The sequence below is a fragment of the Oryza brachyantha genome, chromosome 1 (assembly GCF_000231095.2).
Source record: "Oryza brachyantha chromosome 1, ObraRS2, whole genome shotgun sequence".
Taxonomy (NCBI): domain Eukaryota; kingdom Viridiplantae; phylum Streptophyta; class Magnoliopsida; order Poales; family Poaceae; genus Oryza; species Oryza brachyantha.
The window spans coordinates 33,060,753-33,078,645 of record NC_023163.2 but is presented as its reverse complement, the minus strand read 5'-3'; the positions used below and the strand labels follow the sequence as shown (position 1 = coordinate 33,078,645).

Here is a 17,893-nt window from a genome sequence, read left to right as displayed (position 1 = left end):
TCCCGGCGCGTGAACCACATAATCAACGGCGTGGGCCGCACGGGGTTTCCACGATCCGACGGCCCATATAAACCCCCCACACAGATTTTGGATTTGGATTTGGATTATTCTTTTCTTTCTTGATAGGATTACAAATGTTAAGTAGCTTTGCACAAGCCGACGACAGACATATTTGGTACGGATAATTCTGAACATGATATTCTTTTTTAAAATAAATATATTTGATATTATCTTTTTTACTTGTTTATTATCAATCATTTTACATAATTACATTTTTGTATATTTATAAAAAAAATAAATAAAATACACAGTCAAATATCATGTCCAAGGTTACACGTTGAAAGACAATCTAACTTACTTATTTGTTTATAATGTTGAGCAAAATTTAATATTCTCAATTACAAATTTTTCGATGCAACATACGCTTCCCAAATAATACACACAATTTACTATTCTTGACTAGAAAAAATGTCCATGTGTTGCACAGAGTCAAGTTATTTGATCGTTCAAACTAAATAGGTTTTAAAAATAAATTACGCGTCAACTCGGTAATAGTAAATATAATCAATGTGTAATTGATTTGACAAACAAACACTGAACCCTGTGACATTTTCAATCAAGTTATCGAAGTCCAACTCCCTTTTATTTTCTTTATTTGATGCAACCAAATTAAAATATCGTGGGAAGAGAAAACATAACGATTGAGATTGTGTAAAAACATAAAAAAAAACTAAAATTTAGATTGTGTATAAAAATAAAAAAATAATTTTAGATACTACTGAAAAATAAACCTTAAATTCAAACGATTTATTCCATCAGAAGCTTCCGCACAGCTGAACAATCATCGATGATAGGTTAAATGCAATTGACTTGTTGTACTTAAAGTCTCATCCAGATAATTTTTATAGTTGTGTGTATATACACACACCCTCTGTATAAACTGAACCAGTTCTACACGACATTTCTTTTTTTATTCATGTGATCTTCTATTCAATTGTTACCATGCCCCACTAAACAAAAAAAAAACATTTCCCCTTATTATAAAAAAAGTATGGAAAGAAAAATATAATATTCAGTATTTGATATCAAAACCATCTCAATAGGAAATTAGCTATACACACAGATGTTTCTATGTTGGCTACTTGTTGTGCACGAGGAAAATGTTTTAAAAATTGTGTTGCAAATATTAATGGCTACACATCTTGTACAGTAATGTTGGCATTCGTTGGGCGCTCAGTCGCTGACAGAGGAATTTATTAAGAAGCCTTATTTGGCAGGCCGAAATTCCGGCCCATCTCCGTGTGGATGAATGGGCCAAAAAAAAGAAGAATAAGCTAGCTATTGGGCCTTATGTGAAGCCTGGTTGCTCGTTGAATTTTTGGAATTTTTAATTTTATTTATTAAATAATTTACCAATTTAATTTTGCATTTCAAAAAATCACAAGACGTGGCAAACGGTCATTCGGTCGCAACGAACGGTCCGAAACGATGGCAAATGCAAAATTTCTCGTGCCGCCTGGGAATTTGAACCACGGTTAGATACGTATATGTATTATAACATATGTAATTGTGTAATCACAATTATTATCATAGCTCAGTGGTCATTATAGAAAGAAAATGTATTATAACATATGTAATTGTTTAATCATAATTATTATCATAGCTCAGTGGTCATTATAGAAAGAAAATATGCTCTTGTGAGGATTCGACCTTGGGTCTCATAAATAAAAGAGAGAGGTAGTAACCATTGAGCCAAGGAACTATTTGTAATTTAATAATTACATATGTTATATATATACGTATCTAACAAAAAAAATTACTCTTTTTGCATTTAGGTCCTTGTCGTCCTTACAGAGAGCGGAAAGGGTCTAAATGAAAAATTTACCGTGCCGCCGTTTCTAGCCGTTTGTCATGACCGAGTGGGCCGTTTGTCACGTCAATTTTCCGCCCTCTCATAGGGCGGCAGGAGGTTGGTTTTGTAATTTTTTTAAAATACAAAATTAAATTTATAAATTATTTAATAAATAAAATTCAAAATTCAAAAAATTCGTTGCTCGTTCCGTCGACAAAAAAGAAAAAGAAAAAAAAAGAAAGAAAAAGGAATGGAGGCGTCGTGCCCTCCTCCTCGCCACCGGATTGTCCGGCCGACGTAGCGCCCTCCGCCGCCGCGCATGGAACAGCCGGCCGGTCAACCACGGCAGCAGCGTAGTAGTACTACAAGTGCTGCTACCCTGCGCCGTACGATTCGGTTCAACGCGTTGAATGCCGCCGCCGCTGCCAGCCTGCTGCTCCATCTCCGCCGCCGCGGCGCGAGCGCGACTGCCGCTGCCGACGACCGCGCGATTCGCCGTCCTCTCGCCGGACGCGTGCTCCTCGCCGAAGAATAGTCATCAGGAAGGGTTCTCGTCCACCACGACGGCTAGCGGCGGGGCAGGAGGAGGCATGGAGGGCTCGGAGAAGAAGGCTACTTCGCCGGCGGCAGCCGTCTCCCAGCGCATCATGCCGCATCTCCTCAACATGTATGCCGCCTCTGCTTTGATCTGCTCTATGCTCTTCTCTACCCTGTTTGATCCAGCGACAACCCTTTGCAGATACGGATCGTGCGCGACGGCTCGGGATTTCGAGATTTACGCGCCGCACGCCACCTTCGAGGACCCGCTCATGAGAGCTCATGGGTACGTATAACCTGTTTCTTTTAATTGATTAAGGCGATGATTGTTTGGCGACGTATTTGGAAAAAAATTACTTATAACATTTCTTTTACTTATAAGTGTATTCTTAGCGATCTAAAAACAAGGCTAGAAAATAAATTAGGATGATAATACTCTAAAATCTATCTCAGATTTAAGGTTGAAAATTTAAATTTTGGTCTATAAACATAAATAAAAGTGAAAATTAGACTCTGTATTTGTTATTCAGTTTGATTAGTTGGTTTGATTTTAATTTCAGGGTGAAGCAGATCAAATCGGCCTTCTACACACTCCCCAAGGTACATGGATCATATATGTACTATATGTACTATGTACTTGTTCCATCCTCTACACAACCAAATCTTTCTTTTTTTTTGAATCATCATCGTCAGCCAAATCTTGTTTAGAAAATTTCAAACTGAATTCTCTGTAATCTATGCGTGTGTAAATCATCAGGTTTTCGGCGAATCCAAAATCGTGGAGTACACAGTTACAGAAACCGAAACTGCGCCTGGAAAAACCGAGGTAAACGAACAAAGCAGAGTTCATCAACTGCGTTTCATCCACATGTTCACTAACAGAGGAATTGTTATGCAACCAACAATCGATGTGTTTTCAGATATTGATCGACAACAAGCAGCACTACAAGATTCTTGGGAGGGCCATCGACCTGACGTCGCTCATCACGCTCAACGTCGAGGACGGCAGGGTTGTGAAGCACCAGGACTGGTGGGACAAGAAGCCTCCGAGGAGCAGGGAGACGGTGAGCTTCCCGGTGGTCGGCCGGCTGGCGGAGGTGAGCCGCCGCGGCACCATGCTGCTCACCCACACCCTCATGGGCTGCGGCAAGGACCCATAGGCATGTTCAGGCCCGTAGTTTCTTTCAAAATCTTCAGTTTTGCCCTAAGAAGTTCAGATTGTTACTCATATTGTCATGATCTTCAGTTATAGAATCCAAAAAATGAAACATCAGAGAGAAGCGGGGAGAATGTTCATGTAGTTTGTTAATGGGCTGTAAAGACTGAAGACTGAAGCTGGGAGAATGTTCATGTAGTGTGTCACATCTTTGTCTCGTGTCACTATCAATGTATCATTTTATCAGCACTGTTTGCATTCTTTTTACGAGTGCAGTACTACGTTGTACGTACAAAATAGTGGGGAGAATACTGTCAGAAGTGTATTTCTTTGCACAATATTATCTTTCCCCGGTTTATATCCTAATTTTCTCTCAATTCTGTTTCTATAAATCGGTTGTAAGGATGAGGAAGACGACCATGTCTATATTACTCCGCTTTGGGTGTCAATCCATTATACATTGGAGTCTGTATCTCTCTATCAAAATGTGCCAGGGATACTGTCTGCATTGCCGCCGTGTGCCTGCATTCGTCGGCACCGACGACGTCAACGAGATCCGAGTTAAAGGCAGCCTCTCTCGCTTTTACTTTGCTTCAATTCCGCTGTAACTTGATTTCACTAAAGCCTAAAGAGGTCGCAGTCGTAGTAGTAAAAGAGCCAAACTAAAGAGTTACTAGTAAAGCGATGATGTGCAGTGCAATGTGCTATTGTTCCTTCTGCAAACGACTCTATATATATATATATATGTGTGTGCGCGCGCGCGCGCGCGCGCGCAGCATAATCACTCGCTGCCAGTAGCTTTATTCAGTTCCCTGACCTCCTGGCTATTGCATACTGACTCAGTATGCATGATCCAGCAGCAGTAATCAAGATCAGGATGTTTCATTTATAGATAACTTTTTTAGACGCGTTATTAGCACCAACATCTGCATCAAGCAAAAGAGAGACAACATCAACATCCTCTGATCTTTTCAGCTGGAAAAGAATTGAACTGGATGCTAGCTAAGCTACGAGTCCCTGACAAGTGGGCCACACTGTGATTGGTGCAGGTCGAAATACCTAAAGTGCCCCTCTGTCACTCTCTTTTCCGACCACCATCGCCGGGAAATATTCGACTTAAAGCTAAAGAAGCCAACGTTAATAAAGCTTCAGGCTCCAGCCTCCAAAGATCATCAAATCCAGTTGAGAGAGAGAGAGAAAACAATGATTTAAAAAGGAGACAAAAATTCTGGTTGCCCAGCGTCATTTCGTTCTCTTTGTCCAAGACACGATCCATTTCATCGTCGCTGCTGCTGGCATGAGACGGCTAGGTGTCGCCGAGCTCGTCGTGCTCGCGGCGGCGCTGTCCGCCGCGCTCGCCGGCGGGCTCCTCGCGGCAGCGGTCCTCCTGCTGTGGCGCTGCCGCCGAGCAGGAGCAGCGAACAAGCAGCGGCCGACGTCGGTCGTCGTGGCGCCGCAGGAGCTGCCAGACGTCGTCGGCGTCGGCGGCGGCGTCGCCGAGCCCCCGGACGGTTGTTCGAAGAAGCCGCCCCGGCGCCGCCGCAGCGCGCTCTGGGAAGCGCTGCTCCGCCTCCTGCTCTGCTCTCACCGCCGCACCCGCGTGGAGCCGGCGGCCGACTCCGCTGCCGCTGAGCAAGAGGAGGAGGAAGTGGACACGTGGAGGGAGCGGTGGCTCGGGGCCACGGCCACCGCCGCCACCTCGCGCGCGCTCTACACCATCGACGAGGAGTCCGGCTGTGGCAGCGAGAGCGAGCTAGAGGCCGAGCCTGAGACGCCGTTCTACACGCCGCCGGCCTCCCCGCCCCGGCCCGGCGGCGGCGGCGGCCACTCGCCACCGGAGCCGGAGGCCACCGTGTGAAGCTAGCTAGCAATTCGCCGACCGCGACATGATTACCCGACCCTTTTGTCGTTGCCTAGCAAGCTTAGATTTTTCTCGTCTAGGTAACTAGGTTAATTAGTTTTGCTCATTAAAAGAGAGTTTAATTTTATCATGTCAAAAAGACTTTTTTTTTTGCCAGGTTACATGTACTCTATTCAGGAACGAATCCTATGTGACGAAATGTGTACTGCTACTTTCTTTTCTTTTATGAACAATTTTATAGTTCTTATCTAGTTATCCAGAAGGTACTAAATTTTACACTAAAATGATACATCACGGTATCTACTTAATTACTATAAAATTGCTTTTCCTTTTTACGGAAACTGTTTTAAACTCCCGATGTCTTCTCGTCTATTGCATGCTATGTAAATAGTTATAAAAAATATGAAAATTTTTTGTGAAGATAGATTAATATGTGATATATCAGTACACAAATATGCAAGTTAAAATATGACTTCTATAATCTATAGCAAAAATAACAAATATATAATTGTGAGTATGTATATACTATTCACAATTTAATTTGTTATTTTTGTTATGGATGGTAGAAGTCATATTTTAATTTGCATGTTTGTATAGTGATATTCACATATTGATTTATCTTTACATTTTTAATATTTTTATAACTATTTAGATAGAATGCAATAGACGAGAAACCGACGAGGGGATGTTCTCTCGAGAGTTTAGAATCCATGGCCTTTTTTTCGTCCTTATTATATGCCATATTTGTTTTTTAGTCAACAAGCTATTCCTTTTTTTTTAGAAAAGAGAGAGGTAGCGGATGATGACAAATGCAATGAGTACACATGATATCTTAGGGATAAAAATTTCGTCTAAAAAATATCTTAGGGATAAAATAGATATTTTCTTATCCTCGAACCAATTGGGTTAACGGTTGACTAATGACGATGACATATAGGGAAAAAAGTGTGGTTTCAAGGTGTATTATAGAACCGAGCTTTGTCAGTAGCATAATTGTAGAATTCATGCTTTATCATGGCACACAATAGAGTAACTCTAAACACTCACACAAAAAGTTTTTTTTCTTCTTCGGAATCGAATCAGCTGCAGGCAAAGCAGCCAGCTAGCTCGCCCCGGTCATGCATGGATCTTAATCTCATCGATGGATCACAATCACTTCATGCTGTGGATCAGCCGGAGCCCGCTCGCCTCGCCAGCAGATAAGCCGCATCCCGGAGCAGTGACCACGCCGCCGTTGCCGCAGAAACGCGGCGGGTACACGCCTCCGGCCAGCAGGTCGGTGAAGCTGCAGAGCGGCGTCATCTCCAGGAACGCCATCTCGTCGTCGGTCAGGCGATCCATCGTCGTCATCTCCTTGCTGCCGCTGCCGGTGCCGGTGACGGTGACGGTGACCGTCGCCGGAGCAGAGGCGTGCTTCTTGCTGCTGCTGCCTTTCCCGGACGCAGCTGGCTGCTGCAAAGCGATTGGTTTCTGCAGCAGTGTCGTCCCGGTGACGACGACCAGGCTCAGCTTCTTGGCTTCCTCTCTGACCTCTGCCTGCACAGGCCTGAAGGAGAATGATCTCTTCCATGTTTCCACTAGATCAGCCACGGCTGGGATCACTAGATTTTCCACTTTCAACGACGCCAACACCTATCAATGCATACAATGTTAATGCATGTACAGTATGAGTTTGACAAGTGACAGCAACAATTGCTGAATCTCTGAATAACTTTCTATTCAAAAAAAAAAGAAATGAACTGAAAATAAATAAATACAAGAATGAATGATAAATTGATGGAGGAATGGTTGGTTATGCACCTGCTCAACAACCTTGACAAGGCGACGCATCATTCCCTGTTTCTGGTAAGCTGGCAACGTGCCTGCAAAAGGCATCTCAGCCAGTTTCCTGCCATGGAACCTGTTACAGAGAAACAGGGCAGCACATATATGTATCTTTGCTTTCCAGCTGAAAAGTGTGCAGAAAAACTAGCTGGGTGGCACCAGGATTTTGCCAGCTAGATTAATTACATCAATGCATTTTATCAAGTCACTCAGGTATCTGAAATTCTGAACAAATTGTCTAATGGTGCAATAAAATGAAGCCAGATAGCCTAATATGTTCGCTTGTTGAAGAAAAAGTCAAATGGTATATTTGCAAAAAAAAATGAATAAAACTTTTATATACGTGTTTTAAGCGATTTAAAGCTAAGGCTGAAAGTTAAACTCCAAAAAAGAATTCTCAAAATCAACTCAAAATCTAAGGTTTAAAATTAAAATATTGGTTTATAAGCAAAACCTAAAGCGAAAAGGTGGGGTGAAGTCTACTCCTTGGGCCAACCCGGCTAAAAAACAAACATGTAGTCTACTGACATTAGCTGAAGTAAAGCTAGTACGAGTAATCAGAGAGTAAAAGACATGACCTATGAAGGAGGATGAAAGATACAAGAGAAAATTTGAACCCAAACCTCAGCAAGGCTACCGAAATGATTTCTCCATCTTTCTCAAGAACCATGGTGTAGAATCCCTCGTAGCTTACACGTTTGAACTCCGATCTGTTCAAGCAAAAAATTGCACAATGATATAGCATATGAAAGCTGTGTAACAATGTGCATTCATAGCCCACATTTTTCTGAAGTTTTGTTCTTTCTCTTCCATATATTTTGTCAGACAACTTATAACTGATGTTTAGTGCTAAATCATACTATGAAATTACTAAAAGTATCCCGCTGACATATCAGAGTTTGCATATTTTAGGACGATGAGGCGACTGTTCAAATGAAACACTGAAGCAATTGATTCCTAAGATAGCATTAGTACTCTTGATTGATGCCTGACAGGACTTACCCTAGACTGTAGACTGCTTGGTGGAGCATATCAATCTTAGTCCTTCGATCTTGGACAGGATTAAAGCACTCATTGAGCACACCAAGAGCCACTGCAAGCTTCACATTGCACTCAAGAACTACAGGCATGTCATCGCAAGTGACTAGCTCATCCTTCTGAATCTTCAGGAGGGCCCAAGAAAAACCATCTTCAGTATGGTTCATGACTCCGATCATATCTGCTAGCTGAGAGGACATCTGAAGAAAGGTTCAGAATAAGGAAAGGTTGCATGTTAACAAGAATTCTGAGGTTTGGCTGCAGTACGGACCAAACCTTAGTATACATTTCAACAGTTAACGTTCACCTTCTTGCAGGTTTGGCTGCAGTACGGGCCGATCTCATACCCAGGGCTCTGCAGTGGACGGCAGCACTGATGATCTGCACATTAATTAAGGTGTTGTCAGTGCAGCATATCAGTTTGCCCTAACAAACAGAAAGTCGATCAGATGCTGAAGAGAAGGGACATGTATGGCGAGATTAAATACATCTGCGTGTACACTGTTGGCATGCTGATAAACCCTGAACATCGTTTGCCATGCAGAGCATGCACCGGCAGAAAGGGCAGTTCCATGAGCCCTCTGGAACCTGAAACCAAGCAAACAAACCAGCAAGCAGGATCTGATCATGAACTGAAAATGCTGCAAAAATCACTGTTTGTCAGTTGTTCGGAGTATTTCGATGTCAGTTTGTCAGTTGCTGTCACTTTCAGTAAAACAGTAGCCAAGATTTGATCATGGACTGAACATGCTGCAAATCAATTGTAGTTTTTGTCTGAAATTTGTCAGAGTGTGTTTTGTTGTTGTCAGATAGTGACCTGAATGGCGAGGCAATCCGGATGGAAGGTGGAGGGGCAGGTGTCGCAGCACAGAAGCTGGCCGCCGTCGGCGCAGACGCCACAGGCGTCGTCGCTGCAATCCTTGCCGCCGCCTCTCTTCTTCGCCGGAGGAGAGGTGCAGACGACGACCCTGTCGAGGAGAGGCAGCTTCCTCTGCTTCGCGAGCTTCCTCCTGCCCTGCGAGCTCTTCTTCTCCTGCTCCAGAGACGCCCTGGCCTTCTCCTGGGCGCGCATGGCGCTCACCCTCTCCTTCGCCCACGCCTCCTGCATGCACTGCACCAGCGGCTTCCCGGACATGAGCAGGAGCTTCTCCCATGGCCGCCCCGGCTGCTCGCACCCGGCGTGGGCTTCCAGCACCGCCACTGGGACGATGGTGCTGCAGCAGCGGCACCGGACTCCCGTCTTGGTGACCGTGCCGGAGATCACCTTCTCGCCGGCGCCGCCGCCTTCCGGCACGTAGAACACCTTGGCTTTCTCCTTGAGGAAGCCCGTGTCTATCAGCCAGGTCAGTACGGTGTGCTTCTTCGCCGCCGGTGGTGTCGCTGTCGATGTCGCCGTGCCGGCCGCGGCGACGTTGTTCTTCCTTGCGGCGACGCTGGGCCTGGCGCTCGGAGCGGCGGCAGCGTTGGTGCTCTTCCGCCTTGTTCTGCTCTTGCTCGGCCTCGGCGCCGCCGCAGGGGAGGCGGCAGCCGCTTTCTTCAGATCGTCGGCGTTGCTTCGCGCGTCGGGGTTCGCGCCCGGCAGGTTGACGTCGTCGTCAAGGATGATCACGTCAGCTACGACGGCGACCTTGCCGCCGGCGGGAGGCTCCTTCTTGATCCTCTTCCTCGGCTTCTTGTCGGAGGCCGCCGCGTCATTGCTCGCCTTGGGCGGCGCGCGCTTACGGCCGCGGCCTTTTGTCGAGGGAGCTGCCGCCTCCTTCCCTTTGCCGGCGGCTGCGGCACTTGGCATCGCGAGCACAGGGGCCAGACGTTGCACCACGACGCCAGCATTGGCATGGCCGCCGCCCGGCAACGCGTTCTTGCAGCTTCCTCCGCCGGCGCCGACTCCGGTATCAACGGCGACAATCTCAAGTGAGCGGCTAGTTCCGGCCAGCTGCTTGCCCCGGCCCGCGCTGCTGCTACCTGCGGCGGGGCGGTGGTTGCTGCCGGCGGCACTGCTTTGGATGGTGACGGCGCCGTTGCCCCCAACGCGGCCGCCACTAGCTCTGGGTGTCCGGTAAGCGAACGTCGACGGCATCACACGGGGATCTGAGAATCTCCCGGAGGAGAACGACGGCGAGCCGAGCGGCGACATGGACGCGTAGTTGTTCTGGAGCCATGGACTCCGGGTAGTCCAGCCAGCCAATACCATAAGCTGCTGGATCAGGTGCGGCGGCGTCGGCGTCGGCGTCGCGATCGTCGTCGACGTGCGACCCGCCATGGCTGGCCTCGCCGCCGATGAAGCGCCGGTGGTCGGAAAGGCGCCGTAGTTGGTCATGGCTCGCACCTGCGGTGAACGCAACGCGAGCGCTCGTGGAGACTGAACATACGGCACCACGGCGTTGGCACGTCCGGCGGTGCCGCTGCCGGAGTTGAGCACGTGAAATGTGTTGCTGGCGGCGGCGGAGACGGGCGCGGCGCCATTCTCCTTCCTCGCCGGCGCCGCAGCCGACGACATAGCTTCCAACTCTTGGTACGAATTTTCTTTTTTTCACTATGGAAACGAGATGAGTGTTTGCTTCCTGAAATGATCAGAAACTAAACTGGAAACGAGTAAAAACGTAAATCAAAACTTGTATCCAGGGTTGCAATTAATCCATAATGCACAAATTGTTTCTTGATTTGCCCTGTTCAGCCTCTGGATCTTAATTAATTAATGCTTTATGAATTCGTTTGGAGCTGTCCAACGAGGTGAAGAAATGAAAACACACAATCAGCTAAGGAAGTTCATAAAACTACAGCAAAGCAAAAATAATTACTGTCAAATGTGATATATAGGTCCTTAATTTGTCCCATATACTCTTGCGACGAGCAATCTGTGCACATGCATTTTCTGAATGAGTGAAATTTTGTGATGAGACACTGAGAATTAACATGCATTATGATTCATGAACAAATTAACAACCAATTACGCGTTATTTGGCACGTTATTTGCCACCCGTATACACTATAAACTTCATGCTGTCATTTGCAGCTGTAAAAGCTAGAAAGGTGATTAATAATTGTGAAACGTACTCCAATATTCAAATAGGTTATCATGATGTACTGATCTGATTTTTTGGCCCATGTAGTTCTGGTCTGTTTGTTTGGATTCAGCTCTATAGAAGTTGGGCTGAAAGGGGGTCGCTTTTTTTTCGAAAAAGAACACAGTACAACGCACACCAGGCGTCCGTACGTCGTTTCTCACTGAAAGCACAAAGCCGTTAGAGTCTTGAAAAAATTCCCAGTACGTCGTCTCTCACTGAAAGCACAAAGCCGTTAGAGTCTTGAAAAAATTCGCTAGGAGTCAAACCCAGGACCTGTAACCACTAGGCTATATGTCCTTTCGTGTCTTGGGGGTCGTTTTGTTGGCTTGATAAAAAAGAACAGTGTTTTATCCAAATATGCAAAAATATAAGTTATATTTAAAGTTTCTATGATAATAAATTATTAATTTTTTAATAAGAACATAAACATAAAAGTCAACCGTGTCGTATAAAAACACATAGAGAGTAATTTTTAGTGTAGAGGTATGTAACTTATTGCAAGAACTATTTTTTGTTAAAAAATATTTCATCATAAATTCTACAGGGCCCAAATTCTTTTTCTTTATAAGGTAAACGATGCTATATGATGTAACACTGAAATAATAAACTTATTCATTAACATTAGGTTGAAAATTTACTAAACACCAGGGTGTTTGCTTTCGTTGGGATTGACGACTAAACTCTACCATAACATTTAATAGTTTTGAAACACCTCATATCTTTACCAGTTAAATTTCACATTATCCTCGCTGTACCGACTATTATTCCTACTCTTTTTGTCATTCCTTAGTTTTTATGACCCAATGTCCTACTTATCCATTGCCTTTTATATCGTCACAATATTTTTTTACCTCCGTTTGCGTTTGGTACCGTAAGATGTTTAACTTTTTTTTTATAGCAATGTTAACCATTCGTTTTATTCAAAAATTTAGTATAAATATAAAAAATTATAAGTTGTACTTAAAGTTTTTTGATAATAAACTAAATCACAAACTAAATAAATAATATTTTCACAATTTTTAAATAAGATAAATGATTAAACATTAGAAAAAAAATCAATCCACATGCAATCTTCTGTAATAACGTGCTGCATTTTTTTTTCTTAAACCAAGACGGAATGAATTTGAGTTGCCGTGACAGCGGTTGTGACTTTCTTCTCCCTCCGTCTAATTTCTCTTCCCACGCACTTCCCTTCTCTGTCGCTGATCGCCGGCGGCGGCGGCCGGCCGGCGAGAAGGCCCCGTAGGCACGGTGGGGACGGCCTCCTCCCCTTTCCCGATCCAAGCCCTAGCCTCCTCTCTTCCTCGCGTGCACGCCCCGCGAGCAGCAGGTTTGTCTGGGTATCTCCGCTCACTCTGACTCCTCCTCTCGGCCTCGACTCCCGTCTCCTCGGTAGTTCGCCCGCCGCGCCGCGCCGCCTACGCCGATTTCCATCCATCCCGCGAGGTGGGTGCCGTAGTCCTGCCGCTTCCGCCTCCAGTGAGCTAGCGCACCCGTGCTGGCGCACGCACGCGCATCCCCTTTCTTTCGAATTTGCATAACCTAACCTTATCTTCTAGATCTGAAAGCTAGGTTTTCCTCATCTTCTTAAACCTTAATACTAATAACAAAAACGATAAATCTGTGGGTTCAACTGATATCGGTTCATTTTATCCACTTTTGATGGAATTAGGTTGGCTTCTGAAGTTGATTAGGTGCCATGGGTTCCAAGGATTCAGAAGTCGCAACTACTTTGGAAGATGAGAACAAAGAAGAAGAAGAAGAGGATGGTACTTTTTTTTTTTTTTGGGAGCTTCTACTTTCAATAGTCTTTGGGGCAATTTGGAGAAAACTGTGAACTGTGTTCTTGCTGTGTGGGGCATGCAGATTGGGAGGCAATTGCAGATCGGGGTGAACATGATGAGACACTCGAGCTAGCGCGTTCTCTTGAGCAGCAGGCTAAGGTTTCTCCTTGTAGTTCTTCTGAGAAAATTAGCACACCATCTTCAGGGCCCAAGAGGAGGGGAAGGGGTTCGTTTCTTTATGACAAGAGTGTTCTATACAGCGATCAGTGTGATTTGGAAAATGATTTGGATGAAGAGGAGTCTAATGATCAGAGTGGATCAAAGGGCTGCGTGGATGAGCAGAAGCACAGGACTAGTGCAGGTATGATCAGGGATCCGTTTCTAAGTTTCCAGTTAGCTCGTTCATGGTGAGCAAATGGACAATTATCTTTTTGCTTACTTTTGTAGCTGCAAAACAATATGGGACAAGGCATGTCCTTGTTCTTTATGACTTCCCGCCTAGCACACTTGCAGCAGATTTGGAAAAGATTTTCGAGAAGTTTGGGGACCATGGAGTTGCCATTCGCTGGGTTAACGACACTGTTGCACTTGCAGTTTTTCGGACTCCATCAGATGGTAATTTGATTCTCACAGTAATTTCTTATAGAATTAATTTAGGTATTCCAACTTTTAGATGAGCTGGCTCCTATATTCTATCTTCAAAATATTGGTCCTATATGCTGTCTTCGCTTAGAAATTTACATAAGGAAGCAGTAGATTTAGAATGCTCGATTGCTTAGAAATGTATTATTGTAGATGTGTGCCTCTATCGAGGAACATGACAATGTTTGCGTGAATGAATAATGCATGAGATGCACATACCTTATCAAGTTTTCTTGTAATGAACCAATATAATTCACATGCAAAACTGCCCAAATTCTGTGGAGTGGAAGCGAGAGATTGCTCCTTCCTTGACATGATCCACAGTTCCAGACTTCCAGTGGTTGACTTGCTGCTGGACTCAGTATACCAGATCAGTGGCAATGCGAAGGACAACAGAGTATGGGGCAAGGCTAAGTTACCCAAGATTAGTTACAGGCTCCTTTTGTAGTGAGACATAGTAACTTGAAATAGGAAAATTTATCACACTTTTCTTCTTGACAAGTGGCTGTCATAACCTGCTAGAGTGCCATTGCTTGTTAAATTCGTTCCAACCTTAATGTGGCCCACCTACCTCAACAATGGATGGTTCATATTTTCTTGGTCTTACCTCAACAATGGATGATGGCTTATTTCCATTTGGTATGAAAAAACTGTACATTCTTTGCTCTGCCTTCCCACAATTTTGAACCGATATGTTAAGTTATTCTGCTAGACCTGTAAAATATAAGGGGCACCCCTTATGATGTACTCCCTCCGTTTTATATTGCAAGTCTTTTAGACTTGCCTAGGTTCATCCATTAATCAATATATGTGGTTTGTATATATGTTTAAATGTATTAACATTTATATGAATATAAGCAATGATAGAAAGTCTTACATTATAAAATAGGGAGTATGTTTCAATTTTTATATGTCGACCAGGATCAAGATATTGTGCTTTTCAAGTTGAATACATACAGAAGGATGCATACTTCATGAATTTGTTCAATTCCTGACTCGATTTTGTCCTTTCTGTTGGTGTCTAGAACTTATCACTGATGACATGAACTGTCCAGCTATCAACTACTTTGGTTTCTGTACCTTATTCTGTGCATTCTGACCAATCAACTTGCAGCTAATGAGGCACAGGCTTGCATACCTCCAAGATATAAAGTGCGGGTACTAAAGGATGATGATGATCTCTTGACAAAAAATGATGGCATAGGTATGATCTTACAAGGTCCTGTGATGATTATTTCCCACGTGATCTTCTTTGCGTGGATGATATGTAGTTTATAGCTTGTACTTGGGTATTTTACTCCTACATTCTTGATGGGCAATACTGCATACCATGTGTTGAGTTGCTTCTAACATGTTGCAGACCTTGAACCGCCAACTCCAAGGCCGAAGACGTCTGCAAGAACAGCACAAAGGTTAATTGCTCATGGAATGGGGCTAAGGCAGTTTACAGACTTCGGGTCAGACGAGCTGAAGAAACAAGAGGAGGCGAGGAAGAGCCGAATCGCTGCTCGACAGGCTATGCGTGATGACGCATGGGGTTCAGATTGAACCATCATCTGTGTGGTCTCTGGGTGCTTAGATCGTTTCTCTGTACTTTGGTTAATCTGTGTGGTTTCTTCTCGACAGAGAGGACCACGTTGCCCAAGCAAATATCAAGCACGGCGGCTTATGACTTTCCTGTAAGTGAATACTGATGCGATGATTCCTGAATTCTGTCGGTTTTTGGTACACCATAACTCCCTGGATTGAAACGTGCTTTCAGAGATTCTGAAAAAGTTTCAGTAATTCCGTCCTTTTCTTGGATTGAAATGATCCGTAAGTCTGATCACAACTCCGCTGCCAAACAAATTTCAGAATTACTACGCCACGACCGGGAGCACCGGTACTATATAATCGATAGGTAGCCCCCGATTGGGAAAGAGAACAAAAAATGCAGTCCAATCATTTTCTTTCTGCTTATGTATATAAGTCAAATTTTAAATTTTTAACCTTAAATTTAGAATTGATTTTGGAGTTTGTATTGTACTTTATTTTTTAGCATTTGTTTTTAGATCGTCAAGAGCGCACATATAAAAAACTTATTCACAAATTATTTTTCGTCTATAAATATGTCATCTAAAAAACCAACCAATAACGGCTTGGACTCTATTCTCCACCTGAGCACTTCGACTAATATTATATTTCGAAGCTTTCCCTCAAAAGAACGATGCACTATTCTCATATGGCTAAACACATAAACATTTGAATATGGCTGGTAGAGAAAGATACACTATTCTCATATCGTTAGCGGTATTAACCATGTGAGAGGGGTGCCTATTGGTGTTACAGGAACCGTGTTTTCTATGCCAGTAGCTCGCAACACCTCGGAGCCTAGGCTTGATGAGCAAGTAGGTTCCCTCAGGATCTAGGCAACCTGACCCCGACCTCTCCGAAGAGCAAGCCAATGTTGGAGCAACCTAACATCCATCATCCACAACGTAGTGCATCCTTGAGTCCCTGTAGTGGGGCCCGTATTAGGGGTCTTGCGGGACCTCTAAAATGTCTTACCTACTTTGTTTAATATTATACATGCATTGTGTTAGGCACACTTGATGTCTAATATGCCCGGCTACACATAACCGCATTAAAAGCGATGAGAGGGCATTGTCATTTTTCTATGCAAATGTGGAAAACAAGGACGTCCCCTATCCAGTTCCATTAATTCCGTCAACATCATTACTCTCACTTATGATAAACAACAAAAGAATTGTCTTTTATGGGCACTAACTTCGACGTAGCCAGTCATGTCACATGTCCCGTTAGAAAGACACAACATGCTTTCCCTTGAAGGTTCAAAACATATTTATTAGGCTACTGTAGTCACACTGCTTCCAAAGGCACTATAGTATCCCTATGTTACTATAAAATAAGGACTAAACTCAAGGGGATATAACAAGAAAAAGGATAGGGGCAAAATCTTTGGCAATATCAATGTTACACTTTCACTAAAAGAGGCAAATATATAAACATGTCATCACCATTCCATTATGCTGGGGCATAATTTTCTAGCTATAGTTGGCATTATTACAACACATATAGCATGATTATCGCATAAATACTGCTAGCTAGTGGCAGATTCAAGGCCCAGTCACCATGGGTCTTGAGCAAACCATGGGTCTTAAGCAATAGATCTAATACTATGCTATGTTTACATCCTAGGATCATTATTAAGTTTGTTCAGGTTCACAATTTCTAGAATTATTATTAAGTTTGTTCGGACTTAAAAATTTCTGGATCCATCACTACTTCGTATCATCCTAAGAGCATCTTCAACAACCTCTTCATCCCACCCTCCAAGCCAAAATTTAGCCATTTTAAATAAAAATCGTGCCCCAGCAGCCTCTCCATCCCACTCTCCAAGCCATCCAGATGGCCAAATCCCCTCCATCACTTGCCAAACTTGGTCAGCCTACTCCACTTTGCCATTCACTTGCTAAACGTGGGCCCTACGCATGGACTTGCCAACCTACCCCATCTCTCCCTCTCCTCAAGATGAGTGCAGCAGGACTGCAGGTGCTGTCATCGTCGAGATCGCCAACGCCGCACCTCCCTTGCACCCCCGCGCTACCGCCGTGCCTCCCCTCCCATCTACGCGCCTCCCCCCGCGCCGCCGCCTACCTCAGTCTGTGAGAGGAAGAAAAGGAAAGAGAAAGAGAAAGAGAGAGAGAGAGAAAGGGAGAGGGGGAGAAAAAAAGAACTCTTTTGTTTTGAGACTAGCTAGTCGCCATGGTTTGTGGGAAAACTCTTCTCTCTCTGGTCTCACTTCGAGGAATTTCTCTCGCGTCCCTGTAGTGATAAGAGCGCATTCTCTAACAGCTTTGAAGCCGAGGCAGCCATCCTCTTGCCAATCCTAAACAAAAGAAGAGACTGCCACGTGGGGTCCAGCTGTCATAGATTCAGAATAGAGAGAGTGAATGAAGAGACTGTTAAAATAAAAAACGAATTTAAGTGGTCAAATAAAATGGATAGTAGCCAAATAGACATTTAGATAGTCCAATTTGAGCTATCTGTATCTGTCAGAGATACTCTAGTATGCTAACTCAGATGGTGGGAGATAGGATCCCATCTTCAGCATTTCCTAGTTTTGAAAGGTTG

The 17,893-nt window shown here is 44.2% G+C and overlaps 2 protein-coding genes across 4 annotated transcripts; both read left to right on the top strand.

Moving 5' to 3' along the window:
• The first annotated feature begins 2,134 nt into the window (after positions 1 to 2,134).
• Positions 2,135 to 3,981, top strand: LOC102722642. 2 transcript variants are annotated; one of them, XM_015839878.2, is made up of 6 exons: positions 2,135 to 2,519; positions 2,592 to 2,675; positions 2,950 to 2,989; positions 3,147 to 3,215; positions 3,310 to 3,549; positions 3,636 to 3,981. In XM_015839878.2, the coding sequence occupies exons 1-5, from the start codon at positions 2,263 to 2,265 to the stop codon at positions 3,547 to 3,549; spliced, it is 690 nt and encodes a 229-aa protein (XP_015695364.1). In that variant the 5' UTR covers positions 2,135 to 2,262; the 3' UTR covers positions 3,636 to 3,981. The 2 variants fall into 2 exon arrangements, with proteins under 2 accessions (XP_015695364.1, XP_006646725.1); XM_006646662.3 differs by having other exon boundaries at positions 2,139 to 2,519; positions 3,310 to 3,981.
• An 8,492-nt stretch (positions 3,982 to 12,473) lies between these two features.
• Positions 12,474 to 15,489, top strand: LOC102713694 (coiled-coil domain-containing protein R3HCC1L). Of its 2 annotated transcripts, none has more exons than XM_006645284.3 (6): positions 12,474 to 12,663; positions 13,006 to 13,102; positions 13,200 to 13,478; positions 13,565 to 13,732; positions 14,874 to 14,963; positions 15,120 to 15,489. In XM_006645284.3, exons 2-6 carry the CDS (start codon positions 13,033 to 13,035, stop codon positions 15,305 to 15,307), a joined length of 795 nt encoding a protein of 264 aa, XP_006645347.1. In that variant the 5' UTR covers positions 12,474 to 12,663; positions 13,006 to 13,032; the 3' UTR covers positions 15,308 to 15,489. The 2 variants fall into 2 exon arrangements, with proteins under 2 accessions (XP_006645347.1, XP_015692546.1); XM_015837060.2 differs by having other exon boundaries at positions 12,474 to 12,673.
• Positions 15,490 to 17,893: the final 2,404 nt, after the last annotated feature.